The 16,321-nt window shown below is 42.2% G+C and overlaps 2 protein-coding genes across 7 annotated transcripts; both read right to left on the minus strand.

The window, feature by feature from the left end:
- Nucleotides 1–3,175: 3,175 nt before the first annotated feature.
- LOC113122804 (aldehyde dehydrogenase, dimeric NADP-preferring-like) lies at nucleotides 3,176–14,538 on the minus strand. Of its 3 annotated transcripts, XM_026294382.1 has the most exons (10): nucleotides 8,737–9,006; nucleotides 7,531–7,721; nucleotides 7,210–7,441; nucleotides 6,083–6,168; nucleotides 5,309–5,517; nucleotides 4,824–4,941; nucleotides 4,588–4,729; nucleotides 4,328–4,494; nucleotides 4,138–4,237; nucleotides 3,176–3,685 (listed from the first exon to the last, which is right to left on the minus strand). In XM_026294382.1, exons 2-10 carry the CDS (start codon nucleotides 7,684–7,686, stop codon nucleotides 3,372–3,374), a joined length of 1,524 nt encoding a protein of 507 aa, XP_026150167.1. In that variant the 5' UTR covers nucleotides 7,687–7,721; nucleotides 8,737–9,006; the 3' UTR covers nucleotides 3,176–3,371. The 3 variants fall into 3 exon arrangements, with proteins under 3 accessions (XP_026150167.1, XP_026150176.1, XP_026150184.1); XM_026294391.1 differs by lacking the exons at nucleotides 6,083–6,168; nucleotides 7,210–7,441; nucleotides 7,531–7,721; nucleotides 8,737–9,006 and adding an exon at nucleotides 14,457–14,538 and having other exon boundaries at nucleotides 5,309–5,435; XM_026294399.1 differs by lacking the exons at nucleotides 7,210–7,441; nucleotides 7,531–7,721; nucleotides 8,737–9,006 and having other exon boundaries at nucleotides 5,309–5,435.
- On the minus strand, nucleotides 9,289–16,162 carry LOC113122823 (aldehyde dehydrogenase family 3 member A2-like). 4 transcript variants are annotated; one of them, XM_026294432.1, is made up of 11 exons: nucleotides 15,977–16,162; nucleotides 15,394–15,556; nucleotides 14,940–15,171; nucleotides 14,457–14,542; nucleotides 14,148–14,356; nucleotides 13,869–13,986; nucleotides 12,928–13,069; nucleotides 12,375–12,541; nucleotides 12,142–12,241; nucleotides 11,799–12,037; nucleotides 9,289–9,567 (listed from the first exon to the last, which is right to left on the minus strand). In XM_026294432.1, exons 2-11 carry the CDS (start codon nucleotides 15,553–15,555, stop codon nucleotides 9,547–9,549), a joined length of 1,476 nt encoding a protein of 491 aa, XP_026150217.1. In that variant the 5' UTR covers nucleotide 15,556; nucleotides 15,977–16,162; the 3' UTR covers nucleotides 9,289–9,546. The 4 variants fall into 4 exon arrangements, with proteins under 4 accessions (XP_026150217.1, XP_026150196.1, XP_026150206.1 ...); XM_026294411.1 differs by lacking the exon at nucleotides 9,289–9,567 and having other exon boundaries at nucleotides 11,270–12,037; XM_026294421.1 differs by lacking the exons at nucleotides 9,289–9,567; nucleotides 15,977–16,162 and adding an exon at nucleotides 15,635–15,833 and having other exon boundaries at nucleotides 11,270–12,037.
- Nucleotides 16,163–16,321: the final 159 nt, after the last annotated feature.

The raw sequence follows: 16,321 nt of genomic DNA on the forward strand, positions 1-16,321 counted from the left end.
ACTGCTTAATATATAGGTAGACAGGAAGGGGGGAAGGAAAAAAACTATGATGCAAATTTATTGTGATATTATAGTATTTCCTGTTTTGTATTTCTTTACCACAAGCAACTTCACAGCCATTATTATCCTTGCTTGTTTTCACCTGCAGCTTGTTGGCAGACACTATTAGACAGCCACTCTCCTGCCAGAACGTTTTGTGCTACAGCACCGTTCTAACTGCCTTGATTCTCAAAGCTTTTTTCACTGAAAGATTTTTTTTCCTAGATCAAGTTTCTATTTTTGGACCAAATCTTTATCCTGCCCTTTTCTGGATATCTAACCTGTGTTGTTTATTTGGATCTGACCTCTGCCTGATATAGGATCAGCCCCTGCCTTAACAGATTTAGATTGTTTGCTGCCAAGTGAAGCGTTTTTGAGATTTCAGTTTTTTTTTCATGTCAGTGTTTGGAGATTGACTGTGTGACTGATAAAATGTAATGTAACTAAATGATGATATGCTGCCCGTATGAGGATCAAAGTCTCTGCAACATTTCAGCACTGTCCTTAAGCATTACCTCGAAGGGCTGAAGCTGTTCTTAAAGCAGCTTCAGTGGGTCCTACCCAACCAGAAGCAGCCAGTAAAATCAGCAGGAACTTCAGCAGCACCGACAGTCTTAGCCCTGGGCTATGGCCGCTAACTGACCCAAATAAACTCTCATTGACACATCCAGTTAATTAGAGCAGTCAGCAGTGTGCACCTGTCGTAAACTGTGTCTATACAAATGACTGACAGTTTGACCTTCAAAGTTAAAATGTGGTGCTGCACTTGTGGTCTCATTGTCAGGTTATTTGTTAATGGTTCATCAAGACTATCGCTGATTTATTACAGTCACTCTGTGGTGCCAGGCATTACAAGTCTTTGCTGACCGGATTTTAAAGTCACTACCAAAAAGTAAAAGTGTATATGTAGATAGCAGCAGGACATTGTTTTCCTGGGGAAGTCTTGGAAGGGGGTCTCTGACTGATCTATCATCCAGGCCCAGTCAACAATATGACTCTACAGCAGAATGCTGACATGGCAGCTGTTTCCTCTTCCTGGTTTCCAAGCTGAAGGCCTGGGTATCCACATGCCCATTAAGTGATAAAACAGCTAGTTTAGAGCTTAGCAGGGAATCTCAGAGGAGCTTAAATGATTCAGAAGGGCATGAACTTACTTTAGCCAAATTGGAAAGGAGCAAACTGCAACACATTAGTCATGATGTGTTGTTTTGAGACAGTGTAATTGCCTTTTTTACCACAGCTGCAGAACCTTTACACCAACAGGAAAGACTCAACACTTCCGCCTTTGACTGTATCAGATCTCCTCTTGACATTGCTGTAATTCAGGGTTGATGCGTATATATTTTTTAGTTTCTCTAATGAGTTGGACCCTGAACACTGTCCTTTAGCTCTCTGCTGCCATCTGGTAGCCACACAGCATACTGTAAGTGTAAAGAATCAACAGTATGGAACGCAACACACCTGCACTGACATGTTGTGTATCATATTGTGTCATTAACCCTTTAACAGTCTGCTCAACTGTGGCTATGTTTTTGTTAAAAAAATGTGCTTAACTTAAGGGGAGGAAATATTTGTTAATCTTAGTGGTTATTTTAGATTTTTTTTCCCTGCTTTTTTTTTAGTGAGAATGTTAAAGGGTTTAGGGACAGTGTACAATGAAAAAATACAGTTAGAAACAGAATTTTTATAAACTGAACATATAAGGTATGTATATAAGGAACATATATAAGGACATGTTCAGACTGCCCCCTTTGTTACAACCCTATAATAACCGGCTGCACTGTATGGAATTTATCATCTAAAATTGTCATTTGTTTACATATTCAGCTTGTGTACCTTAATTGATGGAGGTGGTGTTGGGATGCATTTAGCAAGAAAACTGATTTTAAGCAATTCGGATCAATAAATATACATTGTGTATTTAAATGTTTTACTGTGAAATTATCTATTGGATAAAAGATACCTCTGTTGTAATTTAAAATTAGTTGATAATTATTTTCTTGAGGAGGCAGATAGTAGGAGCTCAAAAGGCTAGTGTCAGTCTTCCTTTCTGTTTTTTCAGTCCTAATGGCTCCACACTGTAAATATGCTGCGCAGGCTGCACCACTAAAGAAATACTGAAAAGTTAGGACCTCATTTTGTCTTCACTGACATTATATTCAGGAAGAAAACCAAACATTCTGCTTGTTCTGTTTATCTTTGGTAAAATGAGTTTAATAAAAAGGACAAAAATGACATGAAAGACTTGATACTCCATGTGCCTGATGTATCAGTCTGATCCAGACCCACGCTGTCAACAGGCAGACATTTTATGTGACGTTATTTGATAAATAAAGTCTGCTAAATACAATAAGACATCTATCAACAATCATTTTATTTGGGAACAAAAAAGGCAAAAAATACATAAATGCTTTATCTTTTGAATATTGTAAGTAAACTGGTGATGTTCGTCTCACTGCTCAAGAATGTGGTCTGATACAAAATATACTTAAAATTAAAGGGGTTATCCTGTTTTTTTAAATTCAAAAAATCTGGAAAGGAGAGGAATGAAGCTGAGCTGCAGTAAGACAGAGTACATGTGTGTAAATGAGAGGGACTCAAGTAGAACGGTGAGGTTACAGGGAGTAGAGGTGAAGAAGGTGGAGGATTTTAAGTACATAGGGTCAACAGTCCAGAGCAACGGAGAGTGTGGAAAAGAAGTGAAGAGACGTGAGCAAGCAGGTTGGAACTGGTGGAGGAAAGTGTCAGGTGTGATGTGTAACAAAAGAGTGTCAGCAAGAATGAAAGGAAAGGTGGACAAGACAGTGGTGAGACCAGCAATGTTGTCTGGTTTAGAGACAGTGGCACTGAGAAAAAGACAGGAGGCAGAGCTGGAGGTAGCAGAGCTGAAGATGTTGAGGTTCTCTCTGGGAGTGACGAGGATGGATAGGATCAGGAATGAGGACATCAGAGGGACAGCTCATGTTAGATGTTTTGGAGAAAAAGCCAGGGAAGCCAGATTGAGATGGTTTGGACATGTTCAGAGGAGGGACAGTGAATACATTGGTAAAAGGATGCTGAGGTTAGAGCTGCCAGGAAGGAGGCCTAGAGGAAGACCAAAGAGGAGGTTCTTGGATGTAGTGAAGGAGGACATGAGGATAGTTGGTGTGGGAGAGGAGGATACAGAGGATAGGGTTGAATGGAGGCAGATGATTCGCTGTGGCGACCCCTGAAGGGAGCAGCTGAAAGGAGAAGAAGATCCTGTTTTTTTAAATATCTGAATATAAAAGAGAATTCAGTGTTCTTAGTGCTGAACACATCTTGTATGCACTCAAAAAGAAGCTGCAGTATCTCTAGTTATAAAAGCCTCTCCAGTACCAGCAAGTACAATTGAGACCTGCAGCTATGAGCAGGATGATCAGCAGGGCGATGAAGAGGCCGAAGCCGATGATGGTGGCGACAACGGCCCAAACCAACGTTCTCTTGGACATGTCAATCAGGGGGGACTTGAGGGCCATTCGCACCCTGCGTGCCCGCCTACGGTCCTGTGGAGGGTACCTAGCCAGGTTAACACTCTCCATTCCCAGAGAGCGGACCAGACACGCCCTCTGGTGGCTCAGCTGGTTAAAAGTGTGTTTGCCATGGTAACAGCCCATACCGCTCTGCCCTGGAGGAGACACAGTTAAACACGGGCAGTCAAATGTTGTTCTCAAAGAGACAAGTGTGTGAGGACTGTGTGCTGTAAACTGATGTTAGTACTCCTCTTATTTAGCCTAAACTAGTACTCTCAGTAAGCGTAATTCTAATTAGCCTTAGCCTATTTTCCTTCTATTTGATTTTTGCAGACGTCACTTAATTCAGGTGCACACAACAAAAGCATCAAGTGTCAAATTATTAACTGGCAACAGATGATCACTTATTCCATATTCCATCACCTTTCATTACCTTTTATGATTACACACAATTTTACATCCTAGCCAAATTTGTTTGCGATAGTTAAGAATTCTTTCAAAATGAGGGCGTTTTACATTTAGACGTGTTATTGTCTTTCTGTTTTGCCCCCAGGATAAAGTCCATCCACGTACACATAGACAATAATGCACTTAGAGTCAGTCTTACCAACACCACCAAATGGGAGAGAGCTGAGTGTGTAGTGCATCATTACGTCATTGACCGTCACTCCTCCACTCGTCGTCTCCTCAATCATCCTCTTTGTAGCCTTCACAAGACAGGAGGAGAAAAATAAAGAGGTAAAATAAAGAGTTTCAAACATGTTTTTAATCCCCACCTTCCTGTTGTTTTCTCCCACCTTCTTATCAGTGCAGAAGATGTACAGAGCCAGCGGTTTCTCTCTCTCATTGATGAAGTGAATGGCATCATCCATGTCACTCACAGTGACTATAGGCAGCAGAGGGCCAAAGATCTCTTCCTGCATCAGTCTGGAGTGGGGAGGCACATCCTTTAGCACTGTTGGGGCTTAGAGTGAAACATCAGTGTTCATTAAACAAAAATATAGACCAGACATTCCTGTATTTTGTATGATCTGACTGTGTGATCTTCCTAGTGTACCAATGTAGCGCTGTGGGGCATCACTCTGGCCTCCCACCACAGGAGTGTAACCCTCCATCAGACTCATGATCCTGTTGAAGTGACGCTGGTTGATGATTCGGCCATAGTCGGGTGAGGATTTTGGATCGGCACCATAAAATTCCTGGGAGGGGTGAATCAAAAGTTTGTGAAAAAAGCCCTGCTGGCAGAATTTCATTTATGATCCAGGTCAGAGAAGATTACAGTTTAGATGTTACCAGTAGAGTCTGTCGGATGCATTCCACCACTCGCCCCTGGATGCAGGGTTCACAAAGGATGTAGTCTGGAGCGATGCACGTCTGACCGCAGTTGATGAACTTTCCCCACGTGATACGACTGTACACAAACAAGGCATGTAAGTACAAATGAACAGTTTTGATCACTTTATACTTTAATGTACACTGTGAAAACGTGATTTAATGCTTTGGAGAGGTCCCATTCACATTTGTGTAGCTGTACAAAAAAGAATACACCAATTAGAGCTGAGGTATCAAACTAAAGGTTTGCTTGTTCTGTCCTATTAAACCACAGAAGGTAAGGTATCTGTCTAAAACCTAATGTATTGACTAAAACATCAGTGTGGGCTTTTAAGTGCTGCAAACCCGGCAGATGTTGTTGGAACGTAGTCATCAGAATCTTGTACAACACGCTCAGCTCTGTGTATGACTGTCGGTATTATGGGCTACTCTGGTGAGTGTGTTACCGGCAGGCGATTCTGATGTCACAGTTCTTGTCGATGTAGCAGGGGCTCTTCCCTCCCAGCTCCAGGGTCACTGGGGCGAGGTGGCGAGCTGCCGCCTCCATCACCAGTTTTCCAACTGTGCTGTTTCCTGTGTAGAAAATGTGGTCAAATCTCTGCTTCAGCAGCTCCTGAGTCTCTGACACTCCACCTGTCACCACTGGGTACAGATCCTGTAAATAAACAGTTTGTTTAGGATAAGATGAGTCAAGTCAAGTCAAGTCAAGTTCAGTTCAGTTTATATAAGATAAAGTTTATTCATCCCTGATGGGAAATTCAGGTAATATCACCCAATCAAAATCTCCCTCCTTCATATAATCAAAATTCCCCTGTGATGACATTAAGTCCATTTTACCATCCATCATGAGTATTTATATCAAGTGTGTGCCTAAATTGTCTTCAGCTCAACTGACCTACAGTGAAAATGAGCCATTCTGAAAACTGATACTGACATTTTGTTATATAACAGGTACTGCAACTCATTCACAACGGACAATGGGTTTAAAGAGATCAAATTCAGCCACATACTCTTGCTTTTCTGTCAGTGATGCAAGGTGTTAGTCACATGTTAAAATTAGCAGCACTGTGCTTCGCTGTAACGTTTTGCATTCCTTCTGTTGTGTCTAATGGTACTAATGCTATCCAGTCTGTGATGTAGTGCACTGTACTGGCACGAGGCTTTGACGTTTCAGCAGCCCGCAACATTATTCCACAAACAATAGCAGCTGCTGTTTAGACCTTGTCCAGATAGCGAGGCAGCAGCGCCCGGAGGAGGAGGCTGGAATACTCGCTGAGCTCTGACGGCTTCACCACAGCTGCGTTGCCTGCACAGAGAGAACACGGGTTTCTATAAAAGGGATGAGATCACTGAGTCACAGAGGGCAGACAAGCAGAGGCTGACGATGCAGAGCTGGAGAGGGTTGTCAGATGAGGCACACAGTAGGATGTTTCATTCAAGCTTGTAGGTTTTACAGAAGTTTGATCAACATGAATATGTAAAACCACTGACTGATATTTTTAATAGAGGTGTATACCTTCATTTCCCAGTATGGCATAATGGTACATATAAGTGTGTTTGTCCATAACAGACTGACTATGGATGAAGATGCTGCTGTCACTTACTGCCACATTCATGTAATAATGCCTCTTAATTTTTATGGTAGAGGACACGAGTAGCTTGGGCAGAAATGAGATTGAGAATGAGATGATTTAGAATCACATGTCATTGTTTAAACCCTTTAATGTCATTTAGGCATTTCACTTTGAGTTAAGAGTATGAAAAAGGACTAGATTGTATGGGTTTTTTTCTGGTTACCTGGTAAATAGAAGTCTAATATTCCCTCCCGGTGTTTCTAAGGTTACACCATCATTATGTAAAAGTGAATATCTGTCTAAGTGGCCATCTTTTGATACTTAGTTTAACCATTAGCTCCAGCTGAGATATTTGATATTTGTGGACACTTTGAAACCTCCATTTTCATGCAACACCCTAAGACCTGTGCTCTACTTACTGATACATGTACCTAATGAGACCTCTGCTGAGGACACTTTGGGTGTGTACAGACTGACAGGATGAACAGTCTAATACTCTCCTGCAAGATTTGTTGCATATTAGTATGTGACAATTACACCTTTATCACTTTTATCAGTACGTGGACTTTTGTCAGGACATTGTTTGCGGTGACTTCAAATAACCTCTAGCAGAGCTCTATCCACCCTCAATCTGAGCAGAAGTCTAATCTAAAAGATCTGAAACTGCCTGTGTGGCTATGCAGGATTTTTAAATCTCATTCCTGCGTGAATTTCAGACTGTTGTTGCAGTATCCTAATAGGCAGGTATTGAAGGACTGGAGTGGGTTCCCTACCTGCAGCAATAGCTCCAACCAGCGGGAGGAGGGTGACAGCCCAGGGGTAGTTCCAGGCCCCGATGATGAGCACCACTCCCAGGGGCTCTGGCTGAACGTAAACCTCATCCGATATAGTGAGGAGGTTCTTCTCCACAGGCTGAGGAGCTGCCCACTCTGCCAGCTTCTCTATCGCAAGCTTGATCTCATTCTCAATGCCAATCAGCTCCAACAGTGGAGTGTCGTACTGACTCTGTAGGAAACCCAGCACACTGTCAATTTGAGAAGCAAGTGGTTAGCAACATAAACATTATGTGCAGCCTTGTCTGAGTTTTTACTCACCCTGTTGATATCCTGTTTGAGAGCAGTGGAGATCTCAGTCTCTTTCTCAGTGATCAAACTCTGCAGGGCGTGAAGCTGCTGCAGTCTGAACTCCAGAGGCCGAGTCCTGCCGCTGAGGAAGGCCTCCCTGGCCCGCTTCACTGCCTGCCTCTCCATACAGACGCCCGCGGGGCTGAAAGATGCTGGTCGATCTGTACATATAAGCACATGTTATATCAGGACACGCTGTGTCGGATAAACCGTTTGAGGTGACATAGAAAAATTTCAAAATGAAGCCAAACGCACTGGAATAAACTGTGTATCTCAGCAGGAATGCTGACCTTTGACCTCCCCCGGCCCCTCCTACTTGTGTGTATTTAATTAACTCTCCATTATATTGTTACAGAACAGCAATTCAAAGACCAGCACGAGCACTGTAAATGACTGCCATATTCATCAACATGAAAGATTTCACAAATTACACAAGTAATATTGGGATTTTGGTGTTTTATTTTTGAAATGATCAAAACGCACCAAAGCCTTTTCCACTTTCAAATGCCAAATAAAATAATCAAGCACCTTCCACTTCTACCATGTTCACTCCCAGCGGGGGAAGGAGTACTCTCACCCTTTACTTAAGTAAAAGTATAAATACAACAAATAGAAGTACAGTACACTAACTTAAGTATTTATAATATGAAGTAGGCTACTTTAAATAACTGAATGTATTGGAGTAAAGGTGCCAGATTTGTCTCAAAGTATGCAGTAGCAGAAAATGCAAATACTCAAGCAAAATACAGATACCTCAAAGTAGTTGCGTAAATGCACTTCATTTCTTTTCCACTATTACTCACTCCATACTTTGGTGTTATCTGAAGGGCTATTTGCATGTTAAATGTGTGTGTCACTGCAGACATCTCAAAGAATAGAAAAGACCTCTGCTTAAAATTCAGTTGCTCGATGGGAGCCCTGTCAAATGTCTCACTTGGCCATCCATCCTTCTTTCTTTCTTTCTTTCCAAATCACACAATCATCCTCGCAGAACGTTTCCAACGTACTTGCAACTAAAATCACCCGCGCCCATCATGATAAAAGGAGCGTGCGTCACTTGACTGCAGAACAGAAAGAGCGTGTTTATAAGTTTTTCAGCACGTTTAGTATCTAACGTCTCAGCAGCAGGTCGCAGCCCCCCCCCCCCCCCTCAACGTATCAGGACTGAAGACTTACCGGAGTCAGGGACGCGTTAGTGACATACACATCCAGTGGACTCGATGAAGTGAAGGTGCAGCTTAAAGCGGCTCAGATGACCGACCCACTGACTCTCTTTGGAAACTGTACACTAGTCGCGCTGCTCTAGGGTCAGTTTACCGGGAAGTCTGGTCTCTGTAGCCAGGAGCTTCATTAAGATCCCAACACTGGAATCAGTGATAGCCTCGGACCCACACACAAACACGCCCACTCATTCAGAGCACCACGTTTTCAATGAGCCCATTCCATGTGATTTCCCAGACCTCACTAGCCCGTGTCTTCATTTACAGCGTGGGCAGTTCTTCCCTTAGCCCAATCACCCAAGGTCCCTATGTTTTAATAACAGCATATCAGTCCTACTGAAACATGCCATAAATTACAATAACCTTGGAATGTGGTTAATGATATGCCACTGCTTAGAGTAAGACATCAGTGACTGTGAAAAACAAAAGAACACAATAATAAAGGTTTAGGTTGGTGTTTCATTGCAGACAATAAAAATGACACAGGGAATTCAAACCAGTGCAAAGCAATATTTCAGGATTTTATTACTTCTGAATAAAAGCCATTGAGATTCTATTTTTTATGAAACTGATGTAAGACAAACACTGTCAGTTGAAATTGTAACAGAAAAGATTTCTTTAAAAGGACATATATATATATTTCAGTGGAATCTGTCTACATTAATGAGAAATGAAATGGATCAGCACTATATTTCACTACAGAAGTCTGTGTTGCTGTTGCTCCAGGAGCACAGTGACCAACTCATGCCAGGATTTCTTCTTCTTTTCACCCTCTACGCAGAAACCTCTGCGGTAACACGAAACACAAAGTGTAAAGAAACAGATCAAGGTTTGAAATACAGAGATAACAGATCATTTAACTGTTCGCAGGGGCACAACAAGTGTGGATGTCAACAAAGGTGGTGTTACTGACCAAAACAAAGGAGGCCATTTAGCAGAAAAAGTGGGTAATTAAAGAGAGGGTAGATGAGGGGGCATTCTGTGGTTAGATTTTCTAGACAACACCACACATTGTCTGCACTGGACAAAGCCATTGCTGTATGAGGATTCAGGCCCACGGGGCTGTTGGTATGTGGGGGGGCAGAGTACTCATATCTGTTATCTTGGGAAATGTATTTGCCATCATTTAGAAACATGTAAACATCACCAAACAATCAAGTCCACTGTTAAAAAAAAACATGTTTCCCTTCAAAAGCTAATTTCAAAGCTTATTTCTCTTGTTACATAAATGTAACTATAATGCAAAGCATAAATATCCCCTGCTATTGGGCTGGACATGGTCCAGTCAGTCATTCTTGTGTCATGCTGGCAGATTATTATTAAATAAACATATGGATGAGAAAACAGATATATTTGCTGTATTTTTGAGTATTTTTGAAAAACAACAAAAGGCAGATCAGATCTTCAGGCTTTCAGGTAGGACTGGGTAATGTGGAAAAAAAAAAAATCTTATGATTTTTTTTCATTTCAGTCAATGAGGATATATATCACGATGTAAACCAAAGCACTATTTCAGTCAAACTTAAAGGTTCCTTTTTACTCCTAAGTGACATGTAAAGACAAGGCCGACATGCAGTACTGGATGTCTGTGGTCTTCAGGTCCTCAGACAGCACTGCATTGAAAGCAGGCAGGATTCTGTGATGGGCATCACTGCATGGGCTCAGGAATGCTTCCAAAAATCAGTCACACACAGTTCATCCAAAACTAAAAGTTCAAGCTCTGTCATGCAAAGAAGACATATATGAACATAAGCCAGAACAAAGTCTTCTCTGGGCCAAAGCTCATTTAAAATGGTCTGTGGCAAAGTGGAAAACTGTTCTGTGGTCAGATGAATCAAAATTTGAGATTAGTTTTGTCAAAAAGCGGGCGCCGCATCCTCCAATTAAAGAGGAGACGGACCCTCCTGCTTGTTATCAGAGCTCAGTTCAAAAGCCTGCATCTCTGATGGTATGGGGTGCATTAGTGCCTATGGAATGGGCAGCTTGCACATCTGGAAAGGCATCATCAATGCTGAAAGATATATGCAGGTTTTAGAGGAGCATATGCTTCCATCCAGATGACGTCTTTTTCAAGGCCTTGCATATTTCAGCAGGACAATGATAAACCACATACTGCATCTATGACAACAGCATGGAGAGTCCGGGTGCTTAACTGACCTGCCTGCAGTCTTGTATTTTATGTGCTCTAGAGAATGGCACTGCCTTAGGTGGTTTCAGGTGATAAATATACACAGATATAGTTTAGTGAGGCAGCATGGTGGCTGGTTAGCACTGTTGCCTCGCAGCAAGAAGGTCCTGGGTTCTGTGTGGAGTTTACATGTTCTCCCCATGCTTGCGTGGGTTTTCTCCAGGTACTCTGGTTTCCTCCCACAGTCCAAAAACATGTATGTCAGGTTTACTGCTGACTCTAAATTGCCCATAGGAGTGAGTGTGAGTGTGTGAGGTTGTGTGTCTCTATGTGGCCCTGTGATGGACTGGTGACCTGTCCAGGGTGTACCCCTGCCTTTCACCCAAAGAGAGCTGGGATAGGCTCCAGCAGATCCCTGTGACCCTGGTTAAGGAATAAGCAGGTATAGATAATGAATGGATGGATGGATGGATGGATGGATAGTTTAGTGAGTGGGCTCACACACGTGCCTGAGCTCTGACAAGAGCACTAACACCAGGTGTCATTTCTGAAGTAGAGCACAGCTGGCATATGTTCATCTCATTTCATTAAGCATTTCAAAAGTCACACTGCTTCACCACAAATATTCAGATGCATTTATATTTCACTTAATATAATCTGGTACTAATTATATAAAAAAATTGAGACATGTCAGATAGACATGGAAGAAAGTGAAATCAGTGAAGAATAGAATTTAAACAATATAGAGAATAAAGTAACATAAATAAATGTGTAAATAATGCAGTCATTTCTAAGAATCATCCCAGGAAATTACAGTTAAAGAATTATTGATACCAAGCTAAACTCTGTATCCCTATTTGGATAGACTGATAATATTTTTGTGTCTTTACCTGCACCACAAATGCTGCCATGCCAGCCAACAAGGCCAGCAGAACCACGCGACGCAGCCTGGACACATTGACTGACTTGAGCAGCAAGAATCGAGCCCAGCCCAGTTTCCTGGCGGTGTGCGGTGGGTAACGCATGCTGTTCACTCCCTCCATCTTCAGCTGCTTAATCAAACAGCTGCGCATGTGGCTGACCTGATCGAAGCTGTGCTGTCCGTGGTAGCAGCCCATACCACTGTTACCTGTGGAAAGCATCGGAGGACAGGAAAGAGGTGTGTCAGCTTTTTCCCTGCAAATACAAAGGGGGTTAAACAGCTGTGGTTAAATTTCAGGGCCACACACTCACCAACTCCTCCAAAGGGCAGAGCACTGACAGTATAGTGGACCAGACAGTCATTGGCCAGCAGAGCTCCACTGGATGTCTCAGCAATCACCCTTTTGATCAGCTACTTATCAAAAAGTGTCAGAAGAAGTCAATCAAACATGATGATGGAAAAACCTCATCAAAAATGAAACAACAAAATCACAAACACTCTCTAAATGTGGTATAAACAAAATGCCTCTTCTGGTGTGCTTTACCTTCTTGTCATGGGAGAAAACATAGACAACCAGCGGCTTCTCTCTTTCTTTAATAAACTGGATGGCTTCATCTACACTGCTCACTGTGATGATGGGCAGCAGCGGTCCAAAGATCTCCTCCTTCATCACTTTAGAATCCCCCGCAACATCCTTCAACACCGTTGGGGCTACCAGCATACAGGAAGCAGGGGGTCATTCTAAGAGTACAGGCCAAGATGCTGTGATACTACTTTACATACAGAGGAAAACCAAGATACAGCATAAAGTATCTTGGCAAGAAATAAAATATTTCCAAACATCCATTTCTACTTATAACCAACTTCCGAGGCCATGGGTAATGATACTCCACATGTCTTGGTGGCGATGTTGAGCTGCAGCATCTTTTCAGGAAGCTACTCAACACCACATGTATGCCAGGAAAGCTTACAACCACTAATGAAATCACAAATCACAATCAGTTCAGTTTACTTAAGTCCAGGTGCATGCCAGCAGTGGCCCAACAAATAGTACAAATGCATTTAAGGCCAGCCAACAGCTCATTCACATCACCTACCTATGTAGCACTGGGATTCATCACTATCTCCACCAACAGCAACTGTGCTCCCGTCCATCAGAGCCATAACCCTCTTAAAGTGTTGCTGGTTGATAATACGTCCATAATCCTCAAAGGTCTTTGGATTATCTGTGTAAAACTCCTGCAATGTATCACATAAAATACATATTACAGCATCTACAGACCACTTATAATCTGAGAATCAAGTTTTAACAATGAAACTGGAATTACAGTGCATTCAGAAAGTATTCAGACCCCCTTCACTTTTCTATTTCGTTATCTTGCAGCCTGATGCCAATCTACACTCAGTGGCACATAATGACAAAGTGAAAACAGAATTTTACGAATGTTTGTAAAAGGAAAACATAAAATATTTTCTGAATGTGCTGTATGTTTAATCAAGACCACAGCATAAAAAGCCTTCACATTTACAGAAAAACACAGAGAAACAAAATCCTAAAACTGAAAGAGAACAGGTGTATCAAAATCAGTCCATCACTAAAAGTCCTGAGTACTTGCAAACAGCAATTATATCAGAGAATAAGAAATATGGAACAGAAAATGCTTTAGGATTCAAAGGGAAACTCAGCTAATGAGAGTTTGTAGTGTGAAGGTCAATCTTACAAATAAAGCACTACAATGGTCTCCTGTGCCTCAACATTGTACAAGAAATGTTGCAATGGGAACCTGCAAACTAATACACACATGGGCCACAAAGAGGTCTTTCATCTGAGAAACTATGACTATGGGTATACACAGTGTTCAGTGTTGAGAATGATACCCAGGATTCAAACTGTCCTCTTTTACATTGCAGATTGTTCCAAGAAAATTACAACCTCTCTCTTTCTCATTTTATCTTTGATCTGCTGACATTTTTTCAATGACTTATCATGTTCTCATTTTAAAAATAACTAATATTGAGTTACTGATTTCAGACAAACCTTGATGTTCTTCTCGATCTCTTTGACTACTCTGCTCTGGATGCAGGGTTCACACAGAATGTAGTCTGGAGCGATGCATGTCTGACCACAGTTGACAAACTTTCCCCACGTGATACGACTGAATTGAAAGAGGAAAAAAAAAAAAAAAAATTCATAACATCTTGTTGAAGATACATATTTAATTAATATAGTGTCTCTAAACCCTGAAACTAGGAAGTGTGCTGAGTGTGAGATTGGTTGGGAGTTATAAAACCCTAACATATTAAAGACAAGACTGACCGGCATGCGACAGTGATATCACAGTTCTTGTCGATGTAGCAGGGGCTCTTCCCTCCCAGCTCCAGGGTCACTGGGGTGAGGTGGCGAGCTGCTGCCTCCATCACCAGTTTTCCAACTGTGCTGTTTCCTGTGTAGAAAATGTGGTCAAATCTCTGCTTCAGCAGCTCCTGAGTCTCTGACACTCCACCTATCACCACCGGGTACAGATCCTGGGAGAGTATATCCAGGCATTACAGCTCCTTATCCATATACACTAAAGGTAGATGAAGGTCAAACCGAGTTTATGCATAATAGCAGACAAAGGCTTACTTTATCTAGATACTGAGGGAGAAATTCCTCCATGACCTTGGCAGAGTGTGAGCTGACCTCCGATGGCTTTATTACTGCTGCATTACCTTAAAGGTGAATGAGAAGTCACAGATCAGACATGAGCATTGACACACTCAGATTGTTGTAATGTTATAAGGTGACCATTTGGTCGGGAGTGATTCTATTGCACTGATCAGCACTGTTGCCTCACAGCAAGAAGGTTCCTGGTTCAAATCCTGCTTAACCTAAGAAATACTGGCTTGCCTGACTAAAAAACTAGGATAGGACACTCACACGTCTTATTTATAATTCTGTTGCATTACATTTTGGTGTAGAATCTTGCATCAGCGGAGAATGATCATTTCTGTCTCCTACATATGTATTGTGATAAACGTTTCTCTGTATAACGTCCGAATACTAGTGCAAATTTATACTTGTAAATGAACTTCCATCACTTTAATAACTCCTGAACATCTACAGTACCTGCAGCAATAGCTCCAACCAGTGGTTGAAGGGTGACAGCCCAGGGGTAGTTCCAGGCCCCGATGATGAGCACCACTCCCAGGGGTTCTGGTTGAATGTAAACATCATCTAATATTGTGAGGAGGTTCTTCTCCACAGGCCGAGGAGCTGCCCACTCTGCCAGCTTCTCTATCGCAAGCTTGATCTCTCCTTCCAGTCCTAGAGTCTCAAACAGCTCTGTCCCATGTTCACTCTAAAGGCAGAAGCAGGGATGGATCCAATTCAATCTCTCAGCCTCAGTGGGTTCATTCATTTGTTTGGTAAGCAGAAACGAACCCATCCACACATCTGTACTGTGACAGAAAATACTCTAGGGCAGTAAGTGTTTGACCAGTGTAGGACACTGCTTGTACACGTGTGTAAAGTACAAGATATCAGATTTCCTAGAAGTGAATGGATGTCTGGACAGGCTCACCTTGCCCAGGTCCCTTTTGACAGCGTCTGCAATATCCTTCCGTCTCTCGGTGATGAAGCGGAGCAGGCTCTTCAGCTGGTGAGTCCTGTAGTCCAGAGGTTTGGTTTTTCCTGTCTGGAAGGACTTTCTGGCCCCATCTACAACCATCTGCTCCCGAGACATCCTGAACAGAAAGAACGGTGAGAAAATGTCGTGTTTACCGGGTCACTTTAACGTTATTTAATGCTCAATAAGGAGTTACCTATTAATTATCTAGCGTTTAGTTGGGTCAGCAACGAGAAGAAGCCTGCTAAGTTACGTTGTGTCACAACAACCAACTAGCTTAGCTAGCTAGTAGCTAACTATTCCTACAGTAAAGCCGCATGCTATCGTGACGTTGGATGCATTTTAGCAAGTGTGAACTGTGCATTTATTGAAACAGGTATAGCTAATAGCCACTGTCACACAGACAGACACGATCTTAGCTCATTATTAGCTTGTTTGCTAATAGCGCTGAGGCTAACTAATAGCACTGGATACTGTTATTAGAGCAGCAAACAGCTGATTAAGATAGGAAAACTATAAATTAGCAATTGCGTCTTACCTTTTAGTCACTTTCTCTCTAAACTACAAAATTACACCCGTACGGGCTTAAAGTGCTACGGGAACGGCTACAGCGATTGGCGTGTCGAAACGTCAATCAAGACAAGCACCAATCAGCACAACGCTATTGGACCTCCTCCCTAACAGCACCAATATATCTGCATTTGCAGGGCTATGTGCGTTTTGACTCAGGCAGAACAGAAGTGTTAACACATGCCTGAAGAATTGCCATTTCAGTACCGGTATTGTTTTAGGCAACACACTGGATGTCTCAAGGGGAAGCCAGACACATTGAGCAATTACTCCTGGTGTTACTTTGCAGCAGTTGTTGATTTAGGGCTCCTGT

The sequence above is a fragment of the Mastacembelus armatus genome, chromosome 13 (genome assembly GCF_900324485.2).
Source record: "Mastacembelus armatus chromosome 13, fMasArm1.2, whole genome shotgun sequence".
In the NCBI taxonomy this organism is placed as follows: Eukaryota; Metazoa; Chordata; class Actinopteri; order Synbranchiformes; family Mastacembelidae; genus Mastacembelus; species Mastacembelus armatus.